General features: G+C 34.5%; 1 protein-coding gene across 5 annotated transcripts in view; it reads right to left on the reverse strand.

The window, feature by feature from the left end:
* ACAP2 (ArfGAP with coiled-coil, ankyrin repeat and PH domains 2) overlaps positions 1-24174 on the reverse strand; it is a 116090-nt gene that overhangs the window by 47065 nt on the left and 44851 nt on the right. For all 5 annotated transcript variants that reach the window (XM_081138556.1, XM_081138559.1, XM_081138555.1 and 2 more), the window contains 5 exons: positions 23686-23805; positions 22850-22903; positions 9174-9232; positions 7426-7609; positions 612-656 (listed from right to left, as the gene is read on the reverse strand). In XM_081138556.1, the coding sequence (XP_080994682.1) occupies positions 612-656; positions 7426-7609; positions 9174-9232; positions 22850-22903; positions 23686-23805 (462 nt within the window). The remainder of the gene's footprint in view (positions 1-611; positions 657-7425; positions 7610-9173; positions 9233-22849; positions 22904-23685; positions 23806-24174) is intronic.

Raw genomic sequence — 24174 nt, forward strand, 5'->3', positions numbered from 1 at the left:
AGGTAGGCTCAAGAATGAAGAGCAATTTAAGTATACCCTTTCGGAAAAACAAATAGTGTCAGTGAACAAAGTCAGAGAGGAAAAATTATTTCTAAGGTTTTTAAAACATAAGAGTGTAATGCCATACTACTACTATTCCCTACCCAATTCCTTATTAACTTTAAAACAAAAAATAAGAAAAAAATCAATGTCAATATGGATGTAGAGGCTAAGAAAAAAAAAGTGATCCTCAACTTTCATCCCATTTGTTTTCTAACTGCACACCAAGGAACAAACCAAAAGGCTGATCCATTATCAGGAACACTAGGGGAAAATCCTCTAAATGCTGACTATGTACGCTCTCAATCTCAAATATTTAAATGTCTGATTTAAGGAGATCAGTGTATTAAGAGATGTGACACACATAAATAACTATAAGATGAAGGAAACAAAAAAGTGAATGACATACAATTAGCACAAAAAGATAAACAAAAAGATTAATTATGAACTTGGAATAAATACACACACACACACACACACACACACACACATCATGCTTCTTGAAACACTTAAATATGTACATATAGCTTCATATTAAAATATCTGAAACATAATTTTAATAAATATCTTACTGATTTTAGGATTTCTGATCGCCTTTTTGATTGAAGGACATTAATCTGAGGGAAAATACACTTGGTTAAGCATCCACACATTATTTTAAAAACTAATCCATAATGCAATATTGTAAAAGTTGTTTAAGCAAATGGTTTAACATTTTTCCAAAAAAAGTAAATAAAAACAAAGTTCAAATGTTTTATCCTTCGGCCTACTTTTTGTGAAAACAATTTAGACAGACATACCAATGAAACTAATCCATCTTTTACCTCAAAAAAAATAAAAAACTGGCTGAGTTTAAATCATAATATTGTAGTGTTAAAACTATCACTTTGATAGATATTTGAATTTCTTAGAATTCCTTCTTTTCCCACCCTCCTTATCTAATTTGTTCATCAAGACCCTTCAGCATATATCATAACACAAATTGCCATCACATTTACCACTGCCATCGACTACCATTGTATCTCTTTTCTAGACTATAGCAATTGTCCATGAACTAGGATGTTTCCATTCTTCACTCCCTACAATCCATTCAGCAACTAGAGTGATCTTTTTAAAATGTAAGTAAGATCATGCTTTGTCTAGCTTAAAACCTTCCAACTCCCTACCACAGCTTTCAAGGCCCTCTATGATTGGCCCCTGCCTACCTCTCCAACCTACTTTTCTACCACTTTCCTCCTTTTTGTGTTCAACCACAATTCAAGACTACTCCCACCTCAATACCTGCATACTAGTTGTACTAACTTCATGTTAAGATAGTTTAAATACTATCTCTTTACAAAGGTCTAAAGTAGGCCCGTACACACTGTCCAGTACATCAACACTATTTATTTTCTTCTTAGTAATCAACTACCTTATATTTTCTTTTTGTTTTTTTCAATATTTTTATTGATTTTGAGAGAGAGAGGAAGGGAGAGAGAAAAAGAGAAACATTGATGTGAGAGGAGAACATCCGTCAGCTGCCTCCTACACACCCCTACCGGGGATCAAGCCTGAAACCCAAGCATGTGCCCTGACCAGGAAACAAACCAGCAACATTTTGGTGCATGGGATGATGACCAATCAACTGAACCACACCAGCCAGGGCCCTTATATTTTCTTATTTATGTCTTAGTTATGTCTTATTTATGTCCCCAGCTAAAGTATAAGCTCTGTGAGATCAAGGCCTTGCCTTATTCCCAGATGTATTCTCCCAGTGGTATGTAGTAAGCACTCAATAAATATTTGTTATATAAATCATTAAATTTTAAATAAATATTTTAATTAGACTAAACTTACTAAAAAAAAATCAATAAATTATGAAAATTGTTTGTAGTATCTCTCCCAACTCTAGAAATTCGTAACAAACATTTTACTTTTGTCTATTATTATATATCAATTTAGTAAAATAAAATGTTTATAAAAAAGAATCATTCACTTTTTACTAATATTGTCAAAAGAAAGGTATTACAGAATACCTGCCTTTTTAATATGTCCTTCTCACTGAATATTCTGCCTGTTGATTTATAAAATAATTTTAAAGCAATGATCAGAAAACAAAAACAAGCCAAGAAAAATCCAGATAACTTTGCTTAACTAAGAACTAGTTTCTTCTGCTTGCTTCTTTCAAAGCCTATTCAGTTCTGAAAACTAAAATACTAACTTTCAAACACTCTGAGTAAAAGCAGAGGCTACAGATAAACCTATTATTCAAACTTTGAAATATGTTAAAAGTGCCTTTTGTTTTGGGTTTGTTTTGTGTGTTTTTTTCCCCATCTGGCAATGAAAAACAGCATTTACTTGAGGGGGGTTAAATTCAAATATTTAGAGACAGTAACACATGACAACCTTTATAAATCTGGATATTTATTACTTGGTATTCTCTAAATTAAACACTTTGGCCATGTAATAAAATGACGCAACAGTTCTCATCAGGAAATCAAACAAACTAAGTTATAAGAAAGGTGGGACACCTAACTTAAAACTATTGGATGGACACCAAAGAAAAATGTATAATTTATAATACATAAGTTTGAAAATAATGAATATTTTAGCTGAATCTGCCTCCCCAAATTAAATTTAAAATTAAGCAATTCATTCCTTCAAAAAACATTTATAACCTATTTTCCAACCACTACACTAAAGGGAAGGCACACAATCTAGGAGTAGAAAAGGCATATAAATAAATAATTACAATATATGGGTTCAGTGCTCCAATAGCAATGTGCATGGCAATATTAGTGCAGCACAATGAAGACAGAGGCAAAAATAATTCATTATGCCTGGAGAAATTTGAGTAACTGACCACAGAAGAGAGAATGAATTAGTAATGGGGTTAGTAAAAGCAATACAAGAAAGACCCAGTGCATGAGAACATCATAATATTCTAAAAAAACAGTAAGAACTGGTGTTAGGGCTATAGCAAGAGTAAGATAACAGATTTAAGAGGTACATAGAACTTCTTAAGGCAGTTTTGGCTGTTAGATATAGTAGCAGAGGATGAGGAGAAACTGATATAATTCTACAACTCTGAACTTTTATAACTATGACAGTGATGCCATTCAGTTAGGTAAGAACAAAAAGAAGCTGTCTGGGAAGAAGATTTCAGCTTTGAATACAAGAAGAATGAGGTACTTCTGCAAAAAAAAATAGTAATAATAAATCTGTCATTTCTATATGGTGGTAATTCAAGCAAGGGGAATGATGAGACTGTCAGAGAACTTATAAAGTCAGAAAAGAATAGGACCAAAGATAAAACACTGAAAATAAGAGTAAAAAAGTGGGCAAAGGAGAGAATCCCATGGCGGAAATTGAAAAGAAACAGAAGATGATCTAAAAGTGTTTTGAGATAAATCAAGACAAAAGTACATTTCAAAGAGAGTATGTCCTACATTTTCAAACACATAGGTTGGTTAAAAACTAAAATGAATGACACCTTAGCATGAGCCATTTCAGTGGAATGGGGGTAGGCAGACTGAGAACTCATACTACCACAGAAAGTGGTATGAATGTGAGGTAGGTAACAGGACACAAAAAATACAGACTACTCCATTCTAGAAGACTTTCATTAATAAAAGGAGTTTACTTCATTTTTAAAATTTATCTTCCACTTAACTAAACAGCAACTTAACGGAAAAAATCTTAGTCATTTCTACTGTTTTTGCAGTTTAGTTTTTAATCACTAGCTTATATACTGTTATCTATGTATTGTTTATTTTTATTTGTTTGTTCAATATATCTTCATTGATTTCAGAGAGTGGAAGGGAGGGAGAGAGATAGAAACATCAATGATGAGAGGGTTGTCATTGATCAGCTGCCTCCTGCAGGCTCCTGACTGGGGACTGAGCCCACAATCCGGACATGTGCCCTGACCAGGAATCAAACTGAGATCTTCTGGATCCTAGGTCATGCTCAACCACTGAGCCATGCCCGGCAGGGTTATGTATTGTTTTAAGAAATACTCTGTGAGGCAGAGGAAACAAGATGGTGGTGTAGGTAACAGCTGTACCCGTTGTCTCCCACAACCACATTCAAAATTACAACTAAAATACAGAACCACCATCACTCAGAACCTCCTGAGATCTAGCTGAACAGAAGCCCTACAACCAGGGAACTGAAGAAGCACTGAGACTGGCAGGAGGGGCGGAGATGAGGGTGGATGGAGCTGAATCCCAGAGACACAGCCCCGGGGCCCACACCCAGTGCAGCGGTTCAAACCCAGCAGGGATATCTAGGCTGGGAGGCTTCCTGGAGGAACAAGGGGTTCCAGCCCCACAGCAGGCCCCCAGCCCAGGGCTCCAGGGCCGGGAAGATAAGTCCCCACAACTTTGGGCTGTGAAAACCAGCAGGGACTGTGGCTGAGGGTCGCAGAGGCTGTGGGAACCCCAGCAGCTCCTCTTAAATGGCCCGCACACAGACTCACTCAGACGCGCTCCCTCTGAGCCCCAGCGCCAGACAGCAGCCTGAAAGGAACCTGGGACACTCGGGGAAGAACTAACCTGCCTGAAATTGGGGCAAGAGGTGGATGGGCAGCTTTCTCCCATACAGAAGGGCTGGCAGAGGCCATTGCTCCTTTGGCGAGCCCTCCCCACACACAGGCGGCAGGCAGGCGCCAGGCAGGCGCCATATTTGAATCCCCAGCACCTGATTCACACCTCTGGCCCCGCCCCGTGATTCCCAGAGACCCCACCCCTCCCTACCTTCAAGCTCATCCAAGCCATTTCCAGTGGCTTTTCTATGCAAGTGGTCTTTCCAGCCTTATGCTTAGGACTTTCCTAGAATGTCTCAAACAATCAGCAGCGTGCCCCATACAGCTTGATAAGTGGCCCCAGGCCTGGCACTAGTGGCAGCCTACATTGGTTCATAGCTTGTCCTCTCCTAGACACCTCCAAGCCCAGCACAAGTAGCAGCCAACTACAGTTTGCTGTGTAGCTCATGCTGGGCGGACCTGGGCAAGGCACTAGAAGAGGCTGACTTTGCACCTCCTGGGAGGCCCCAGACACACTGCACCTGATGGTCAGACTCAACCATGCTGGATTACAACCATACCACATCCACGAGTGACACACTCAAGGGGCACTCTTGGTGAACACGAAAGATCCACTGAAGTAAATCCTGTTCCACAGAAGTATCTCCAGCACAGCAGCTCTTTGGCTGTAGTTGCCGGTGGTCCTCACAGCCAATTGGCTTGGGGGTGAGTTCCTCCCAGTGACGCCAACAGCAACCAAGGCTCAACTACAACAGGACAGTGCACACAGCCCACACAGGGGAGCACTTAGAAGGCCCAGCTCAGGTGACTGGGGAGGCTGAGCCACTGGACCCTACAGGACACCTACTACACAAAGCCACTCTACAAATTCCAGGAGACATAACAGCTCTACCTAATACATAGAAACAAACACCTGGAAGCAGTCAAAATGTGGAGGCAAATAAACATGTCACAAAGGAAAGAACAGACAAAATCTCTAGAAAAAGAATTAAATGAAATAGATCCCAGCAAACTAACAGAGACAGAGCTCAGAATTTTGTTTATAAGGATGCTCAAACATATTAATAAGAGTATTATGAAAACAACTGAGAAAATTGATGACATAATAAAGTACAAATTTGAAATGAAGGCTACACAAACTAAAATGAAGAATAATTTACAGAGAATTAACAGTAGAGTAGAGGATGCTGAGAATCAAATCAGCAATTTGGAACATGAGGAAACAAAAAACACCCAAACTGAAGAGCAAAAGGAAAAAAGAATCCATAAATATGAAGATAGTATAAGGAGCCTCTGGGACAGCTTCAAGAGGCCCAACGTTCGTATTATTGGGATGCCAGAAGGAGAAGAAAGAGAGCAAGAAATTGAAAACCTATTTAAAAAAATAATGACAGAAAACTTCCCCTACCTGGGGAAAGAAATCGACTTATAAGTCCAGGAAGCACAGAGGGTCCCAAACAAGAGGAAACCAAAGAGACCCACAGCAAGACACATCATAATTAAAATGCCAAAGGTTAAACACAAGAGAATCTTAAAAGCAGCAAGAGAAAAGCAATTAGTTACCTACAAGGGAGCACCCATATGACTGTCAGCTGATTTCTCAACAGAAACTTTGCAGGACAGAAGGGAGTGGCAAGAAATATTCAAAGTGATGAAAAGCAAGAACCTATAACCAAGATTACTCTACCCAGCAAAGCTATCATTTAGAATTGAAGGTCAGATAAAGAGCTTCTCAGACAAGAAAAAGCTAAAGGAGTTCATCACCACCAGACCAGCACTACAGGAAATGTTGAAGGGTCTTCTTTAAGAAGAAGCTAATGAACAAAAGAATCTGATGAACTAAAAAGATCCAGAGACACTGACGCATGCAACAGACGATCATATTTCAGAGGAAAGAGGGAAGGGGGATGGAGGATGGGAAGAGATTAACCAAAGTTATATGCATATATGCATAACCCATGGACACAGTCAATAACAGGGTGAAAGCCTAGGGAGGGGGAAGGAGCGAGAGGGAGGGGGTTAGTTGGGGGGGGAATGGGACACCTGTAATACTTTCAACAATAAAGATAAATTGGGGGGGGGGGACAGTCTGTGATCATCATTAAGTCAGCATTCTCTGGGGACTCACTGATGTTTTATAACAGGAGATTTAGAAAAGATAATTCCCTAAGCTTTACACTCCATGATCTATAGGGACACATAATGTATATGTAAGGTAATGTATAATGTGTGGCTTTCTATTTTCATCTCTCTCAAATTTATTTAGAGATCTATCTCCTTCAAATTGGTTTCAATTATACATTGGACCAGATGATCAGCAGGCAACTTACCAGACACTGATCTATAGTTTTAAAAAGCAGCACCTAATGCAAAACATGAGAACACTACTTCTAGAAATATTTTTCATTTGGCAATATGGTGAGCCTTACTATCTCTAGAATCTACTCTAAGAAATAATCAGAAATGTGGCAAAAGATCTGTATACAAAGATGTTACTATCATTTAAAATGATTGAAAATTATATTTTCACTATTGCCAGAAAAAATGGCAACACTAAAAATATCTCAATAAAATATTAATTAAATTGACACAGCAACTACACAAAATAAAATACAGCAATTAAAAATGCTTTTTATAACATTTTAAATGGAGAAAGTATAATGTTAACTGAACGGGGGAAGAAATCACAACCAAAGTTATACATATCCACACACTCACAGACAAGTAAGTGAAATTTTTTCACAAAATTTCAGTTTAATTTTAAACTAAAAAAAAAAAATTATTAATTCTTTTCAGTGCAATCAACTCAAAAGTAATAACATGTTCAGTAAGCATTTTTTGAAAATATATAATAAATGTACCTGAAGTACATAGTCGAGGGCTATGTGTCGAAAACATTTTCTTGTTGCTGTCAGAATGTTTGTGGCTTCTTCAACTTCATGCTGTTTGTTTCTCTGTACTTGAGCATTTTTTACTAATGCATTTTCTTTCTCTTCACTGACTTTTTCAAATTGCTTCTTGGCATCTTTGAATTTTCTAAGATCTCTAAAAAATGAAAACAGTGAAACTTTTATAAAACTTTCTTGATAAAAACCTTTAGCAAAATAACATTTAGAATTTAATTTTTATGTTCCTCTATTTATTTGATTCACTGTGCAATAATACTCAATAGCTCTTATGACTACAATACACATTGTTTTTCAATTATATATAATTCCTAACAGTCACAGAACATTTCCTTACCTACATCTATAAATTTGAAAATAAATTATCAAAATAACATTACAGAAACAAAAACGGCAAAGTTAATTTTTCCCCCTAAAAACAAATTCAGGAACACATATCATTATTTAAACAAATTATTTTTAAATAGTAGTATACATAAGAATCACCATAGGGAACTTGTTAAAAATGCAAATTCCAAGGTTCTTCTTCTCCCAGAGATTACAATTCATTAGTCTTTGTGATAAATCCTAGAAATCAGCAGGTGGGATGAGGTGTACTAAGACACACCCTTGACTTTACTGCTATTGGTGGTCTCAGACCACACTTTAAGAAACAACATTTATTTCTTGTTGAAGGGAACTGCTGGTCCAAAGGACATGAATGTATTCTTAAAACACAAACTCATAATGCTTTCTAAAAGAATTCTTGTACCCATAAAGGGTTAATAGTATCCATTTCAATAGTCTGAAAATCTGAAGCCCTTGATTCATTAATAATCCTAGGTAAGTACATAACATCACTTTGCTTTTACTTTTTCTATCAGGGAAGTAGGCAAAATAACAAATTTTAAAATAATAATAATAATAAAGTTTACCTAAGAAAGAACTCTGGTAAGAAGCCACTAACTTTCATATATACATTCTGAACATTAGTCTATTATCAGGACATTCTGAACATTAGTCTATTATGAAGTAATTTAAAAAGAATCTGTAAGACATCACCTCCACTACAACAATTCTAAAATGGCAGTGCATTTCATTTATGTGAGCTGCCACTATTTACAGCTCATAACATCTATAATTTATCCTGAGTACTGTATTATAATCAACTTTATCTCTAATTTTATATATTCTCAGTCAGGAATTAAAAGAGAAAATCTGGATTATTAATGTGAAAAAGGAAAACCAGGAAAGTTCGATATTTTTTTTACAAATGTAATGAATGTGACACAAAAGGCTCATATGTAACAAAAGGATGTGCTTTCATTACTCATTCTCATATAATCTCTTCAAAAAAAAATACCATCTTGAGAGAATGTAAAACTTTATATCAACTATAATAACTGATAGTATTTCAACCACTCTTGAGGCTTGCTTTGATTTTAAAAGGTCATTAGATTTCTTACATTTATTTAATCTATAACAATTCTAGTTATGTATCCTGAATACATATTTCATAATATAAATGATTCACTATAAGGTATTAAGTCTCATTCTATACAAAATAATTCTGGAAAAATACAATATACATTTCACAAAGCAAAACAAAAATAACTCTAGTATTTTCGTAATTCATGTTCCATAATTTCTCTCCAAAGATACCAACTCCTAGATGTAATAATTAACTAAATGCTTTACTTTTTCCTTCACTGCAATTGACTTACTCTTTAACAAAGTTCTGAAGCTGTGCCTTAATTGATCTCTGAGTTTGGTCAAATAGGATCTAAAAGAGAAAATGTAACATTAAACAATTAGAAAAGTAAATAAAGAAAATAATTTTCATGTAGTTCTATAATTATCACATCCCTCTATCATAGTCCAATTTCTAATTATACCTATATTTCTTATTCAAGACTACATAAGAAATAAGCATTTAAAAAAGAAACAAACTGATTTTTCAAGCGAATTTCATCTGTCTAAAAAATAAAATCACTCCTATTTACAGAGGAAATAAAATCTGCTTTAATATTTAAATAAAATGCTCAAACAGTAGAGCAATTCATTTTTGTGATTTTAATTCAGGCTTTTGAAGACAACCTAAAAGAGTAATACAAATTCCACTCCATCCACAACAGAAATTTCTTAATCTCACACATCAAAACATATCAAATGAAAACAACTCCACAATTACCTTATATCTTAGTTAATGGTTACTCATTTGGGAAAACCTCAGGATTTAAATGCTTTATATTCTGAGTTCAAGTAAACATTGTCTAGTTCTTTAGGTTAAATAATTCCTAAGATCAGAGACAAGAATAGAGTTTTATTCCACAATATTTTGCCCCACTTAAAGGATGTCACATATTTAACTTTGATAGTTCTGTGTGGTAAATTTCACAGGGCTAGTCATGGGAATTCCAAGTACTTTCATAATTTATAGATATGTTTCATTTATAATTAGAAACAGATGTCAGATGAACAGGCAGAAAAATCAATATTCAAAACAAAAAGAAAATCTTACGTCCTTCTACTAATTAAAAATAGTACTAATTTCATTCTCTCTGAAATCTTGCTATTAGCAAAGTCTTATGCTCTCACCTAAAAACCAAACACACACACACAAAGTAGATTGAATCGAGGGTTTCAAAATCTGTCAATTTACTTCCAGAGAGAGAGAAAAAAATCTACATTATGTTAAACCCAAAGTATTATATATACCCAAAGTAAGCAGAAGAAAGGAAATAATAAAAATCAAAGTAGAAGTCAACAAAACAGAAAACAAATCAACAGCCAAACATCAATGAAACCAAAATTTAGTTCTTTGAAAAGATCTAAAAAATTAACCTCCAGCCAAAGTGATAAGAAAAAAAAGTGACAAATTTCAAATATTAAGTAATTTCACCACAGATTTTACAGATATTAAAAAGGAAAACCAGGGGAGTTGGGGAATTTTATGCCTGTAAATTCAAAAGAAGAGATGAGTAAATACTTTGAAAGACAAAAATTACCAAAGTTCACTCAAGAAAAAAAATCAAAAACCTAAACAGAATGAAAGAATTAGAATCTATAGTTTAAAACCTATTGTATCTTATAAAGTTAAAACTATACTCACATAAAACCCAGCGATCCCACTCCTATGTATTGCCCAAGAGAAATAAAAGCTTAGGTTCACAACAAAACCTGTATGCCAATGTTTATAGCAGTTTCATTCCTAACCGCCAAAAACTGGAGACAACCTAAATGTCCTTGGAGAAACAATGGTACCTCCAATACAATGAAATACTACTCAGCAACAAAAAGAAACAATTAAAACATGCAAAACATAGATGAATCTCAATGCACTTTGCTAAGTAAAATAAGTCATATTCAAAAGGCTACAAGCTGTATGACTCCATTTATATGTCATTTTTTTTAAAGGCGAAACTATAGGGATTGAAAACAAATCAGCAATTTCCAGTGGTAGGGGGCAGGGGAAGGAAGGGCTGATAAACAATAGGCATCACGAGGGTATTTTTAGTTAATGGAACTGCATCTTGATTTTGAGTACAGACTCAACCATACGCATTTGTCAAAACTCATAAAGCTGTATACACAAGGAATCAATTTTGTTATATTCAAATTTTATGATTAATGTTAAAATATGAAGAACAAGATATATATGAACCAACAGATTTTTTTTAAAAATATATCTTTATTGATTTTCAGAGAGAGGAAAGGAGGGGGAGAGAGAGAGAGAAACATCAATGATGAGAGAGTCATTGATCAAGCCCACAACCCGGGCATGTGCCCCGACCAGGAATCGAACCCAGATCGCCTGGATCCTAGGTCGACGCTCAACCACTGAGACACGCCCGGCCGGGCCAGATTTTTTTTTTTTTAATCCTCACCCGAGGAGATTTTTTTCCATTGCTTTTCAGAGAGAGTAGAAGAGAGAGAGACACATCGATGTGAAAGAGAGACATTGATTGGTTGCCTCCCGCACTCAGCCGACCAGGGCTAGGGATCAGGCCCACCACCCAGGTATGTGCCCTGGGCCAAATTGAACCCAGGGCCCTTCAGTATGAGGGCGGACACTCTAACCACTGAGCCAAACCGGCCAGGGCAGAATTTTTTTAAAGAATTAAGAAACAAACAGTATGACTAATGAGGTTGACTGAAAGAACAGATGTAGAAACATAAAACCAACAAGAAGAAAATACCCATAACAACATTTATGAAAAATGCCATGTAATAGGGGATAAAGCAAGAGTACAGCATCATATAGAATATGTTCTCTGACCTCAAAGAAATTAAATTATACTATCTCTCTCTCTCACTCACTCACTCACACACACACACACACACACTCACGTATACTGTATTATTCCATTTATATGAAGTTACAAAACAAGCAAAACTAGTTATAGAAAAAAACCAGAACACTGCTTGCCTCAGGAGTGTGGGTTGGGACTGTCTGAGAAGAGGTGTGACAAAAGTTTCTGAATAATGGTAATGATCTTTATCTTTAAAAAAAATTGGGTTACAAAAATGTATGTATTTATCAAAATTCAATGATTAGTACATGTACGGTATGCTTTTAACTACATTTAAATTTTACTCAAAGAAAAATTTTTTTAAAACTCTAAAAAATATTTAACTCACAAATTATGCATGGGAATGTATTTATGAGTGAAATATAGTGTTGTCTATAAGTTATTTTGAAATATATCAATAATGTAAGTTGATACATGGTTAGAAGGGAGAATAAATGAATAGGTATGTGATAAAGCAAATATATCTAGCAAGTGGGTATATGAATGTTTACTTTAAAATTATTTCAACTTCTAATAATCAGCAGAAAAAGTAACTCCCCCTCAAAAATAATTTTTTTAAACCCTTCTAAAAGAAAACTCCATAAAGATGTTCTCACTGGTGAATTATACCAAACATTAAGAAAGAAAAAAAATACTAATTCTACTCAAACTCTTCCCCCCAAAAAATCTATCAGAAAATCTATTCGTCAGAAAATTCTTACAAGGGACAAAAGCAGACAAAGGCATTCTAAGAAAAAGAAGAAGAAGAAAAAACCTACCAAAAAAATTAAGAATATATAACAATGATATATAACAAGAATATGTGAAAAGGAAAATACATCATGACCAATTGGGATTTATCCCAGGAAAGCAAGATTGATTTAACATTAAAAAAATCAACCAATACAATTCACCATGTTAACAGACTAGAACAGAAAAACTATATAATCATCTCAATGGATATAAAAAAGCATTAGACAAAATCCAGCATCCATTCCTAATATAAATTCTCAGGAATTTGGGTATATAAGGGTACTTCCTCACCCAATAAAGGGCACATTTTTCATATTTAGTGGTGAAAGGCTACTTCTCCCCTACAATCAGGAATAAGATAAGGATGTCTGCTCTCATCACTTCTTCACAATATGGTACTAGAAATCCTAGCAACACAATCAAGCAAGAAAAATAAAATAAAAAGTTGACACATTAGAAAGGAAGAATATAAAACTTTTTAATCCACAGACTGTATGATTGACTATGTAGAAAATACTATGGAATCTACAAAAAAAACTACTGAAAGACTGCAGAAACAAAGTCATGTGCAAAAATCAGTGGTATTTCTATATACCAATAATGACCAATTAGAAATTGTGAACTTTTAAAAAGAATGCCATTTACAACAGCATACAAAAATAGGAAATGCTTAGGAATAAATTTGACAAAAGATACCCAAGACTTGTACAGTAAAAAATTAAATAAATGGAGAGACATACTGTGTTTATGGATTAGAAAACTCAATATAAGTAAGATGTCAATTCTGAACAAAATGATCTATAGGTTTGATGAAATCCTACTCCAAATTTCAATACGGCTTTATGGAGAAGTTGAAAACCTGATTCTGAAATTATATGAAAATATAAAGAACCTACAACAGCCAAACCAAAATAAATAAATAAATAAGAAATAAAGTTGGAATATCTACACTACTAATTTCAAGACTTATTATGAAAGCTACAATAATCAAGGCACTTGTGGTGTTAAAATAAAGATAGGCAAAAAGATCAAGGAAACAGAAGAGTCCAGAAATGACCCACACATGGTCAATTTTTTAAACAAAAGGTACCAATAGGGAAAAGATAATTTTTTTGAACAAATGATGCTGAAACAAACAAATGAAGACTTACATGCAAAAAAAAAAAAAAATGAACCTTGACCCTCACAATGCAACACACACAAATATTAACTTGGAATGGATCACAGATCTAAACTAAACATAGAATAAAATCTTAGTGACCTTGGGTTCTGCAAATATTTCTTAATAGGATACAAAAATAAAACTATCAAAAAAATCAATAAATTTACTTTATCTATATTAAAAACTTGCTCTTCAAAAGATAAGTGCTACAAAAATGAAAAGGACAAGCCAAAGAAAATATATGCAAAACATGTATGAGTGACCAAGTGCTGACAATCATGTGCAGCAACTACAACACTCACATATTGCGGGTATAAAATGATACAATATACTTTGGAAAACAATTTCCAAATTTTAGGGAGTTTTCTTTAATTTCTTTAAAGAAATTAAACTTTTTTAGGAATTTAATATATAAAAGAATGTTAACATTATTATAAACATTGATAAAAATAAGAAATTCTTGTTTCCTTAATTTATCTTAGCAGTGTTTTGTTGTCTTTGCTATATAAGTAGTTTTGTAAAAAGTTACACAGAATCCTACCTTACAAACTAGCCATTCTACTCCTAGCTATTTACACAAAAGAAATAAAAGCATGTCTGTACAGATGTTTACTTATATATTTTATATGCAGCTTTATTTATAATAGCCAAAACTTGGGAACCACTCAAACATTCACTATGATTGCTTTAAAATATGTCCACAAATCCTTTGATATTCCTCTTCTCAAAAGTGGAGCCTTATTCTTCACCCCTTGAGAGTGACTTACTTCTAACAAATATTAATATGGAGGAAGCAACAATGAGTGACTTCTAATACTATGTCATGAAAAGTGTTGCAGCTTTCTCTAAACCCTTGCTCTTGGATCACTTATTTTGGGAGTAACCATATTCCATGAAGTAAGCAGCCCTGTGAAGAGACTCCTTGGTGAAAAACTGAGGCCTGGAGCCAACAGCCGTGTGCCTGAGCCCTATCTTGGAATAGGAACCTCCAATCCTAGTGAAGCTTTAGCAATTACATAAAAGACTCTGAGCCTCTCTAAAAATTCCTATCCCAGAAACTATGAGGTAATAAATATTTTTTGTTTCAAGCCACTATGTTTTGGGGTAATCTGTTAATAGCAACAAGTAGCTAATACATCCATCAACAGGTGAATGGATAAACAAATTGTGATATATCCATATAATGCAGTGCTATCAAGGAATAAAAAAGTAAAACTACTGATACACACAATAACATAATTGAGTCTCAAAATAATTACACTAAAATAAATTACACAAAGATTCCTTTTACATATTAGTCTTGAAAATGAAAAGTAATTAATAATGGTAGAAAGCAACAATAATAAAACGATACAGCTTTTCCCCTGGCATCACCATTTGAATCATCCAAAATATTGTAGTCAACAATCTGTCATCACTTCTTTAACTTGTACCCATTGTCCAATATTTCATCTCTTTTGCTCTATTTTTCACAATTCACTTCTATTAATTTGGTTTTTTTCTTAATATTATGATCATTTGTTATGAGGTATTCCTCAGAATGAAATGGATTTTGCTATTTTTTGGTTGTTAATTCTGACTCTTGATAAAATTCTATTATGTTTTATTTGTAATTATTTTTGAAAAATTATTTCTGAGGATGAAATTAATGCACATAATTAAATCATTTAACATGGGATTATAGGCCTTTGCAGATTCAAAAATTTTGAAATTTTGATTTTCTAATCATACATAAGAGTAATGTTTATTAAATTGACTAAATTGAATTAATTTTTCCTATTTTATTTACTAAATGCTTAATTTTATAATCTTTCAATATAATTTACTTTAAAACATTTTAAGAATGCAGAAAATTAAACATAATCAATTTCTAAACCATACAATATATACCATTTCACTTCGTATTTAAACAGATTTGCTTTTTACTGATTGTTGTTTTCCCACCATAATGGTCAACTTTTCATTAAGTAATAATGGAAAGTCATTACATTCAGAAGGCAAACACAACAGTCTAAAATTCTCTTCTTCAACCTAAATATATAGAGCTATTAAATAAAGCAATGGTAGAAGCAAATCATACAGGATTTCAACACAAAAAATCCATTTCAGCCTGGCCAGTGTGGCTCAGTTGGTTGAGCATCATCCCATGCACCAGGAGGTCACTGGTTCAATTCCCAGTCAGAGCACATGCTTGGGTTGTGGGCTTGACCCCCAGTAGGGGGCGTACAAGAGGCAGCTGATTGGATGGATCAATGTTTCTCTCTCATCAATGTTTCTATCTCTCTCCCTCTTCCTTTCTCTCTCTAAAATCATTAAAAATATTTTTTTTAAATCCATTTCATAAAGAAAAAGATAGCACTCTAAATTTCTTGAAAATAAAAAAAACATTCTTTTATGAGATTAATTACAATATCATGTTAAGAAGCTAGTTACAAGGCTACCTAATTAAGCGTTTCAGCCAGAATGCCTTATATACATTGCCAAATTGCCCAATATACCAGTTTGCAAGGAAAATGTCAGAACTTTGTAAATTTATAAAGCAAAGGAAATTATAAAAGACGCCACACTAGAATAAAAGAATTAACAGATACATTCACTGGTATGCCAGATAAACAGTAATAATCACTAACCCAGAAGACAAGTATATCAATGTTTCCACTGCTCAATGATGATTTTATGTTAAGAACTGTCTTCAAGTTAACAGCAATAGTTAAAATTCCTGAATACAAGATTATTTTAGAAGAGCACTGTTTGTTTCACAAAGTACCAATACAAATTCCTAGGAATGAAATATTCAAAATGCTCTAAGAAAGCTATAAAACAAAAAGATATTATGAAAACATTGTAATTTTGCATATTGATACTGCAGACACAGTAACAGCAAGATGTAAGTTTAACATTAAGAATTCATTTGGAAAACTCTGAAGATCTAGTAATACATTATTTCACAAACAATCTCTCATATGTAAAAGTTTGTATGTAGTTATACATTCCAAATTAAATGTTATCAAAATGATTCATTAATCTAAAAAAATATTCAAAACATTTAGCTTCATCTATTTTCAGCTTTTGGTAAAGAAAAGATATGAGAGTATCACCCTGCTGTTTCAAAGAGAAGTACTGGCTGTCCAAAAGAAGAATTCTGCCTAAGTTTATAAGTTAAAAGTAGAATTCAAAAGTTTAAGGGGAACAATACTCAACATAAAAAGTTGTTTCATGCCAGTTATTGACTTTAAAAGATGGCTTAGCTGCCTGGCAGGCATGGCTCAGAAGTTGAGCATCAACCTGGGATCCAGGATTTCGAGATTCCATTCCCAGTCTGGGCACATGCCCAGGTTGCAGGCTCGATCCCCAGTCAGGAGCCTGCAGGAGGCACCCGATCAATGACAATTCTGTCATCACTGATGTTTTAACTCTCTCTCTCCCTCTTCCTTCCTCTCCCTGAAATCAATCAAGATATATTTTTTTAAAAAAAGGATGGCTTACTTAACTGGTGTTCTTTTTAATGGAATTATTACATTCAATACATAATATCTTCCCTAACAGTGTATATTTTACTTCAACACAATTCCATAAAAAAGAAATTATTTATTAAACATTAATTAAATTAATTATTTTAACAATTTCATAAAAAAGAAATTTAAATATTCTTCACCAACACCCATCTAGGACATGACACTCTGATGTCCATCTGCAGTTTCCTCCAGTGTCCCATACAAATAGACCATCAGTTTCTATCCGTGCCATGAGATGACAACAAGTTGGGAAACAATGAACTACGGTAATTCTCACTACCTACAATCATTTGTTGAATTAATGAAAGAATGGTTATAATATAGAAAATCACACAAAAAACAAAACAAAAAGTCACACATTTTTATAGAATTTATGCAGCAATTCAACTTTAAAGCTTCACTCAGTAAAAAAAAAACAATAATAAAGAAATATTCCAAGTTCCTTATACCAACAGCAAATTAAAATCCAAAACAATCACCAGTGAGGTTTTAGAAATTATGTTCCAAGAAAATAATTCAGTATTAATTTTTTTTAAATACGTTTTTATTGATTTTAGAGAAAGAGGGAGGAAGAGGGACAGGGAGAGAGACATAGAAACATCAATGAGAGAGAAACATCATCGATTGGTTGCCTCCTGCACAACCTCCACTGGGAACTAAGCCCAAAATCTGGGCATGTGCCCTCACCAGCAATGGAGCCAGTGACCTCTCGGTGGATGGGTCAATACTCAACCACTGAGCAACACTGGCCAGGAAATAAGTCAGTATTAAAATCAACTCTAGTACTTAGCAGAATGTGGCATACATGACCTGCTCTGAAAAAGGTATGAGTTGGCATCTTATAAAGACATATGAGTTAAAGAGTAGCCTAGGAAATTCTCATTCTATAATGAATATAGAACAGTATTATCCATTTTTATAGAGGAAATAAATCACAAAGGAATCCAAATAATTTCTTTTTTCAAACGACTAACCTAATCCCAATCTATGTTTAATCTTAGTTGGCTACTATCCCAAATGGTTCTTCTATTTCAAACATTTATTTAAGTCCTCAGTTATTCATAAATGACATCTCTAGAACAGCCAGCCTGCTATCCAGACACAAACTGATACACTAAAACCTAAGTGGTATGAACTCTGCTACAGAATGTAAAGCAGATTCCAGTGTTTATGACCTTTTAGAAAGCAGTTTGTCTTATCCTATAAAGCCTCCTTAATCCTGTAATGCTATGTAATTAAAATTTCATTGTAGAGAAAGCTACTAAAATAAGTTTTTCCCACATTTTAACAAATGGCTCTGAGGTCATATTTAAATCTATAATAAATGATACTTTATAATCATAGACTTTTTTATAATTAAAAGTCATCTGGCCCGGCTGGGCGTGGCTCAGCGATTGAGCGTCGACCTAGGATCCGGGAGATTGAGGTTTGATACCCCGTCAGGGCACATGTCTGTGTTGCAGGCTAGATCCCCAGTTGGGGGCGTGCAGGAGGCAGTCGATCGATCACTCTCTCATCATTGATGCTTCTCTCTCCCTCTTCCTCTCCCTCTCCCTCTCCCTCTCCGTCTCCCTCTCCCTTTCTCTCTCTGAAATCAATAAAGATACATTAAAAAAAAAAAAAAAGTCATCTGGTAAAGCCCTTTCATTTTACAGAGGAAGAATGTAAAGCTTAGAAAACTTAAATGACTTCCCCAGGAAGAGAATTATACAAGTACTAAAGATATAACAGTAAATAATATTATGTGTCATCCCTATCTACATCCTAGTTAAAGTACACAGCGTTCAAATGGGGAAAGAACCTTTGCCATAAATATAAGAATTCTGATTCAAGTACACACACATTTCTCCTACTGGAAAAAGTTAAGAGAAAAGTATTTGTTAACAAGAAACAAAAAGGCCAGGTAAAGCAGATAGCATAGCAACCATAAAAGAAAAGAAAATGGCCCGGCCAGGTGTGGATCAGCGGTTGAGCGTCCACCTAGGATTGAGGCGATTGGGGTTCGATTCCCGGTCAGGGCACATGCCCGGGTTGCGGGCTCAATCAATGACTCTCTCATCATTGATGTTTCTATCTCTCTCTCTCCCTCTCCTTTCCTCTCTCTGAAATCAATAAAGATATATTTTAACTAAATAAAACTAAATAAATAAATAAATAAATAAATAAATAAATAAATAAATAAATAAGAAAATGAACCGATTTCATACTTATATCTATTAAAAGAAAATTTTCTGAGCTGCTGTAAAAAAGAATGTGGTAGTAAAACTATAGAAGCACAGGACAGATGATCCAATATGGCAGCAGAGTAGGCAGAAGTTACACTCACTTCCTCCCAGGACCAAACTGCAATTACAACTAAAGCACAGAACAATTAACCTGAATAACCAACTGAAGAAAAGCACGGGACCACCTGAGGGTAATGTCAGACAAACAGTTCTCTACAGATACATGTATGTAATTATATACATAAACACACACACGCTCACCAACTTATAGCCTTCAAACCTTGAGGCAGATAGGCAGACAAATATAGTGATCTCCTCTTAGTTTGCAAATTATCTTTTTAAAGCAGCATAAATTTTGCAGTAAAACTAGTGTTCCTCAACTTTTTCAAGTACAAGGAACAGTAAAAGAAAACTTAAGAGAACATTAAATACTCTTAACTGTCTAGGTGATATACTTTGCCACTGATTTAACACATCTTTATTCATTTTATGACTATAAAAAACATTTAAGAGTTTTCATAAATTCATAATCTCAGTCTCCCTAACCCAGCCATAAGTAACTCCTTTCTACCACTAACTCTTCTAGATGGTAGTAACAGAGATAAACATATCAAAGTAATTGCAGTCTTGGTACTTAGAAGAACAGACAATAAAATAGGTATATTCTTAAGAACCACACCATAGACATATATTTGGGTGTGTGTGTGTGTGTGTGTGTGAGTGAGAAGCAGGGTAAAATGATAGAGAAAGTCTCCCAGGAGCTAGAAATCTGCAAAGTATATTTCCCAGACTCCACTGCAACCTAAGAGGTTTAGTTATCCCAGAGGGTGCCAATGTTAGATTAAGAGACAAGAGACCAACAGGACCCATATTCTTTCCTGCTCCTGTTCTGACATAGCCAATGAGGAACTGTGAGCTACTCCAACTTTCAGCATTGATGACCACGCAGGGAAGTATCAATGAGACTGCAGGCTCCTTGACTGTTAGAGCAGCAAAGAAGGCAAGTTCCTGGCTTTTTGGCTAGGTAACAAGAGCTATATTTTCAGCACTGCAGTCTTGAGGAACTCTGGTAATATCACTTTCACTTTTTTTCATCCAGTCCGGGAGGCAATAGGTACTTCCCCTGTGTACTAATCTCCAGGTGGCATTTCCTTGGCTTTTTATATTCCTTAGATTCTTCCAACTCTTTTATGACCAATTCACTGTATTAAAACCTTTCTATCAGAAACACCCTAAGTGGTCTCTAGTCCCCTGAATGGACACCAACAGATAGAGGAAAGGAAGAAATATTACGCTCCAGAACCTACTGTCACACATTCTGTTACAACACCCTTACATGCAGGCATGGCAAACTCCATTATTCCCTTTTATAGAACACAAAATTGAAAAATGAAAGTGGTGAAATAAATGGACCAAAATCACTCAGCTAATAACAGTGGAGCAAAAGCTTAATCTAAGTTGTCTCTGTCTAAATCCTATGTTCTTTTTAAAACAATCTTAAAGTCAAGGAATGCTAACTGCTTCCAATTTAAGAAAAGAAAAGAAAAACCACACACACATACATTATTGAAATCAGTTCAGGAAAGAAGGTGCTCATTAACAGCACTAGCACTAAAAAGACCAATCTCTACCCTCTTGAAGCAAATAACACTTACATACCTTACTTCAAAAAAACCTGATTTTTGAAGATTTAATTTACTCTAAGAAAGTGATTTATAAAATATTTTCAAGGAAAATTCTTGACAAGAAAGCTTCCAATATACATTTAAACAACTTATTTACCAAAAGTTTATCATAACTATAATGTTTTACAAATAAAACTATAGAAAAGAGCAAGGTATTCTTATATAAAACAATAATATAAGACTGGCTTATATTAAAACATAAAAGAGATACCACTTCACACCTACTAGGACACCAAAATCTGAAAAATAGCCCTAGCTGGTTTGGCTCAGTGGTTAGAGCGTTGGCCCACCGACTGAAGGGTCCCAGGTTCAGTTCCGGTCAAGAGCACGTACCTTGGTTGCAGGCAAATTAAAAACATAAAAGAGATACCACTTCACACCTACTAGGACACCAAAATCTGAAAAATAGCCCTAGCTGGTTTGGCTCAGTGGTTAGAGCGTTGGCCCACCGACTGAAGGGTCCCAGGTTCAGTTCCGGTCAAGAGCACGTACCTTGGTTGCAGGCTCAATCCCCAGACCAGTTGGGGCGTGTGCAGGAGGCAACCAATCAATGTGTCTCTCTCACATCGATCGATCGATCGATCGATTTCTCTCTCTCTCTCTCTCTCCCTTCCACTGTCTCTGAAAAGCAATGGAAAACTATCCTCGAGTGAGGATTAAAAAAAAAGAGAGAAAAATAGAAAATAACAAGTGTTTGACAAGGATGTGGAAAATTAAAACATTCATAAATTTCTGGTGGGAATGTATAATGGTGCAGCCTCTATGGAAAACAGTCTGACAGTTCCTCAAAAAGATAAACATAGAACTACCATATGACCCACAATTCTATACCTAGATATATAGCCAAAATAATTAAAAGCAGGAACTGAAGCAGATACTGTACATGCTAATTTTGGTACAGCTAAAATGTGAACGACAATTATAATAAATATTATCAGACTTCAGTGTTAATATGTTGACCAAAAATAATAAGAAGGAAATCAAATTAACTAAGAACCAAAAATTAGCAAATTTTATAAGGAATATAAGTGTTGATATTCTTGTTATAGACAGCTGCTGATAAATTTTGAAGCACTGAATAATTATATGACAACCATATATGTTAACTTTTTTTTTAAAAATTTAGAAGCATATGGCTTATAAGCTACCGTATTTTCAGTACTTTTATAAATTTAAAAGGAAATTTTCTGACATTTCAAAAGTAATATATATTCCTCATTGGTGAAGGAAAAACGCCCTCAAATATTAAACACACATATAAATATGTCAAATAATACAGCAGTCTTTAATGTTAGCAATTAATGAGACAAAGGGGATATATTTGTACCTTAAAAGAAATAACTAAATTTAGAATGACTTTTACTTCTTTCTTCTTGAAATAACTGCTTAAAAAGTTACAAAGGTACAACTTAAAAGAAAAAAAATAACTTATGGGTGTGTACTTCACGGACATAAGTTCAGGATTTTAGAATAGGAAATAAAATGTATTCTCTCCACCCGCCCCTCTCTGTCTCTTTCTCTCTGTCTCTCTCCCTCTCTGCCTCTCTCTCCCTCTCTGCCTCTCTCTCTGTCTCTCTCTCTGTTACACACACACACAGACACACACACCCATATACACACACACCCATTTTAGATACACCCAACTAAAAAGTTGTTGACAAATTCAAAGTCAGTGAATTTCAACTTAATTCACTTTATAAAATATTGCCACTAAAAAAAAGTACTAAAAATAACATGGTCATAGTAATACCTATTTACTGACACTTACTGTATGAAAATTTATCATTTCTTGAAGGCTGTCAGAAAACTTGGTCAAACTTGTCTATGAGAAAGAAACCAAAAGAAAAAACAAAGTCATTTAAGATCCACTAAAACAGGCCACAAAAATGTTACTTCAGCATTTACGACAGAAAGATTAAATTACATTGTAAACAATAACATTTCTAAGGATAATCTCACTACCTCATAGGCATGCTCTGCAGAAGTCAAGTCTAACATATAGTAATATAAAACCCTAAAAAAGTCAAAGAATTAGAACTGCCCTATCAACAGTATTATGCTAACAAATAGGAATGGCATATATAAACCTAAAAGTAAAACTGAGTGTATCAAGACTGTGCCCATGTAGGCATCTATGGGTCAAATCATCATCAAACTATACCCATTCCTTCACCTGTTATTAATCCTCGTGAAAGGAATGTCATTAATACCACACAGTAAGGGGTCTAAGCTAACCTAGTATAGGTAGCTGATCAAAACTTTCATATACCAGAGCTCTCCATATATACAGTTAGACACTATTCTTAGGTTAATGCTCTACTTTCCTCTACAAGCAGCTACTAATAAGCAAATCCTGCTCTTCCTGCTCAAGCCTTCCTGTAGATGCTTCAGCTCACCTAGCAGTAATTAAACATAATCACAATGCAAATCAACCATCAACTTCTAAGTATCCAAAAAAACAGAATTATACAAGATAGCACCAAAGGGTGACAGCTTTTCTACTTCTAATTTTAAGGAGCATTATAACTCTTCATAAGGCAAACTGGTGCATAATTGATTAATGTCTTGTTGCAGTTATCATTTTAACTAATTTTAAATACTAACCTCAACTACAGCATCATTACTAGAATATTGTGCCAGGTCTCGAATCCCATTCATGAACTGTTTATTTGCAACACAAAAGGCTTTTCCGGTATCAATCATCGAAATACAAAGCTTCACAAGCTGAAAAAGAAAAACATTAGATCAGGTTGAAAATAATTTTACAAATTATTTAGTTGAACAAGTAATTCATAAGAAAGTTGTACCAAAAAGTTGACTTTTTAGGACCCAGAGGTTGTCTGATAACAAACCAAAAAAAATCATTTTATCAAATCAAATTCAACCCCATAAATTAATTCCATAAAAATTTATTAAAACATCTATTCGAAGGGAGAAAAAGGAACTTCAGGCAGAGCAAGCAGTATGATAAAAGTTATTCAACATAAAAAAACAAACTGTGGTATGTTGGAAGAAAGGGGAGTAAACTGGTATGCTGGGCTAGTACTGCTGGTCATTTCAATATCAGTCTATCTAAGCAGTTGCCTGAATTGA

The sequence above is a fragment of the Miniopterus schreibersii genome (assembly GCF_964146895.1).
Source record: "Miniopterus schreibersii genome assembly, chromosome: 5".
NCBI lineage: Eukaryota > Metazoa > Chordata > Mammalia > Chiroptera > Miniopteridae > Miniopterus > Miniopterus schreibersii.